Source organism: Lepidothrix coronata, unplaced genomic scaffold (genome assembly GCF_001604755.1).
Source record: "Lepidothrix coronata isolate B3197 unplaced genomic scaffold, Lepidothrix_coronata-1.0 Scaffold493, whole genome shotgun sequence".
NCBI classification, from domain to species: Eukaryota; Metazoa; Chordata; class Aves; order Passeriformes; family Pipridae; genus Lepidothrix; species Lepidothrix coronata.
This window is the reverse complement of record NW_016690673.1, coordinates 10991-12577: the sequence shown is the minus strand read 5'-3', so window position 1 is coordinate 12577 and position 1587 is coordinate 10991. Positions and strand designations below refer to the sequence as shown.

Sequence of the window (1587 nt, the reverse complement as noted above, 5' to 3'; positions counted from 1 at the left end):
CCCTGCTCGGAGAGGAGCTCGCTGTGTCCCTGTGTCCCTGTGTGCCAGCCTGTGTCACCGCTTGTCCTAAGGAAGTCACAGGAGAGAGCAGATGCTGCCGAGCCCAGGGGACACTTGGGGACCCTTGGGGACCCTCTGGGCATCCCCTGGGGGGTGGCAGGTCCCTGCTCCCTGTGTCCCCGTGTCCCCAGCCCCTGGCACAGGGAGGGGGGGGAACGGGGAAGCCCCTCCGTGTCCGGGGACACTCCGGCCTCGGTCCCTGTCCTCCCCCGGCCCCCGGTGGGGGGTCCCAGCCCTGGGGACACGGAGGGGGCCGTGACCGGGGGCTCTGTGACCCGCAGGCAGCAAAGGCAAGGGGGGCTCCGTGCGCTTCGCCCCCAGCCCCCCCCCCGAGGGGGCCCACGTGCACTTCCAGGAGCAGCTCCACGACTCGGCCGTGATGGTGACCCAGGAGAAGGACGGCGGCTTCCTGGTCAAGGTGGGCACGGGGGGGGCTGGCTCACCCCGGGCTCGTCCAGAGGGGCTGGGGCCATCCTGGGGGGCTCCGGGGCGTGTTCCCATCGCTCCGTGTCCTCACGGCCCCCAGCCCTGGGGGCGTTCACACCCCCCGAGCCCCCCGTCACACCCCGGGGGGTCCCGGGAGCCCCCCAACCCCCGCGGGCTCCCCCAGGGGTGGCCGTGACGCTCCCGAGGGCACCGCTGGGGGCTGGGCTCTGCATTCTCCCGTGTTCCCCCAGATCCGTCACCGGGAGCAGGTTTGGGAGCCGCGCTGGCCGGGGGTGGCTCTGGGGACCCGCGGGGTGACGTTGGGGACACGTGGCACCGTCCCCTCTGACCCGTTCGGGGGGGATGAGCCGGGTCTCACCATCGCTCCCTCCGGGATCGTCCTGGCTCGTCCGGGGGCGGGGACAGGGAGGGGACAGGGGACAGCGAGACCCCCGTGATGGGGACGGTGACAGGGAGGGGACAGGGGACAGCGAGACCCCCGTGATGGGGGAGGTGACAGGGAGGGGACAGGGGACAGCGAGACCCCCGTGATGGGGACGGTGACAGGGAGGGGACAGCGATCCCTCCGCGGTGGGGAGGTGGCAGGGATCCCTGATGGGGTTATGGGGTGTCTGATGGGGATATGGGGTGTCTAATGGGGTTATGGAGGTTCCTGATGGGGCCATGGGGGTCCCTGGTGGGGTTATGGAGGTCCCTGGTGGGGTTATGGGGTCCCTGGTGGGGTTATGGGATCCCTGGTGGGGCCATGGGGGTCCCTGATGGGGCCATGGGGGTCCAGGACAGGGCCAGCAGGTCTGGGGTGCTCCCGGCCCTCCGGAGAAAAGGCTCCTTAGGGCTGGCGCCCAGTGGTTTTCCATGGTTTGAAATGGATAAGTCATGGAGCCCCCACACCCAGGGAGGGGACAGCGAGCCCCCCGCGGTGGGGATGGACACAGGGAGGGGACAGCGATTCCCCCGCGGTGGGGATGGACACAGGGAGGGGACAGTGATCTCCCCGCGGTGGGGATGGACACAGGGAGGGGACAGGGAGGGGACAGCGATTCCCCCGCGGTGGGGAGGGGACGGGGACAGGGAGGGGAC

The 1587-nt window shown here is 70.9% G+C and overlaps 1 protein-coding gene across 1 annotated transcript in view; it reads left to right on the top strand.

Moving 5' to 3' along the window:
* The window catches only part of LOC108510126, a 22160-nt gene that overhangs the window by 14959 nt on the left and 5614 nt on the right, over positions 1-1587 (top strand). The window contains exon 6 of the mRNA XM_017839818.1: positions 342-478. Within this exon, the coding sequence (XP_017695307.1) occupies positions 342-478 (137 nt within the window). The remainder of the gene's footprint in view (positions 1-341; positions 479-1587) is intronic.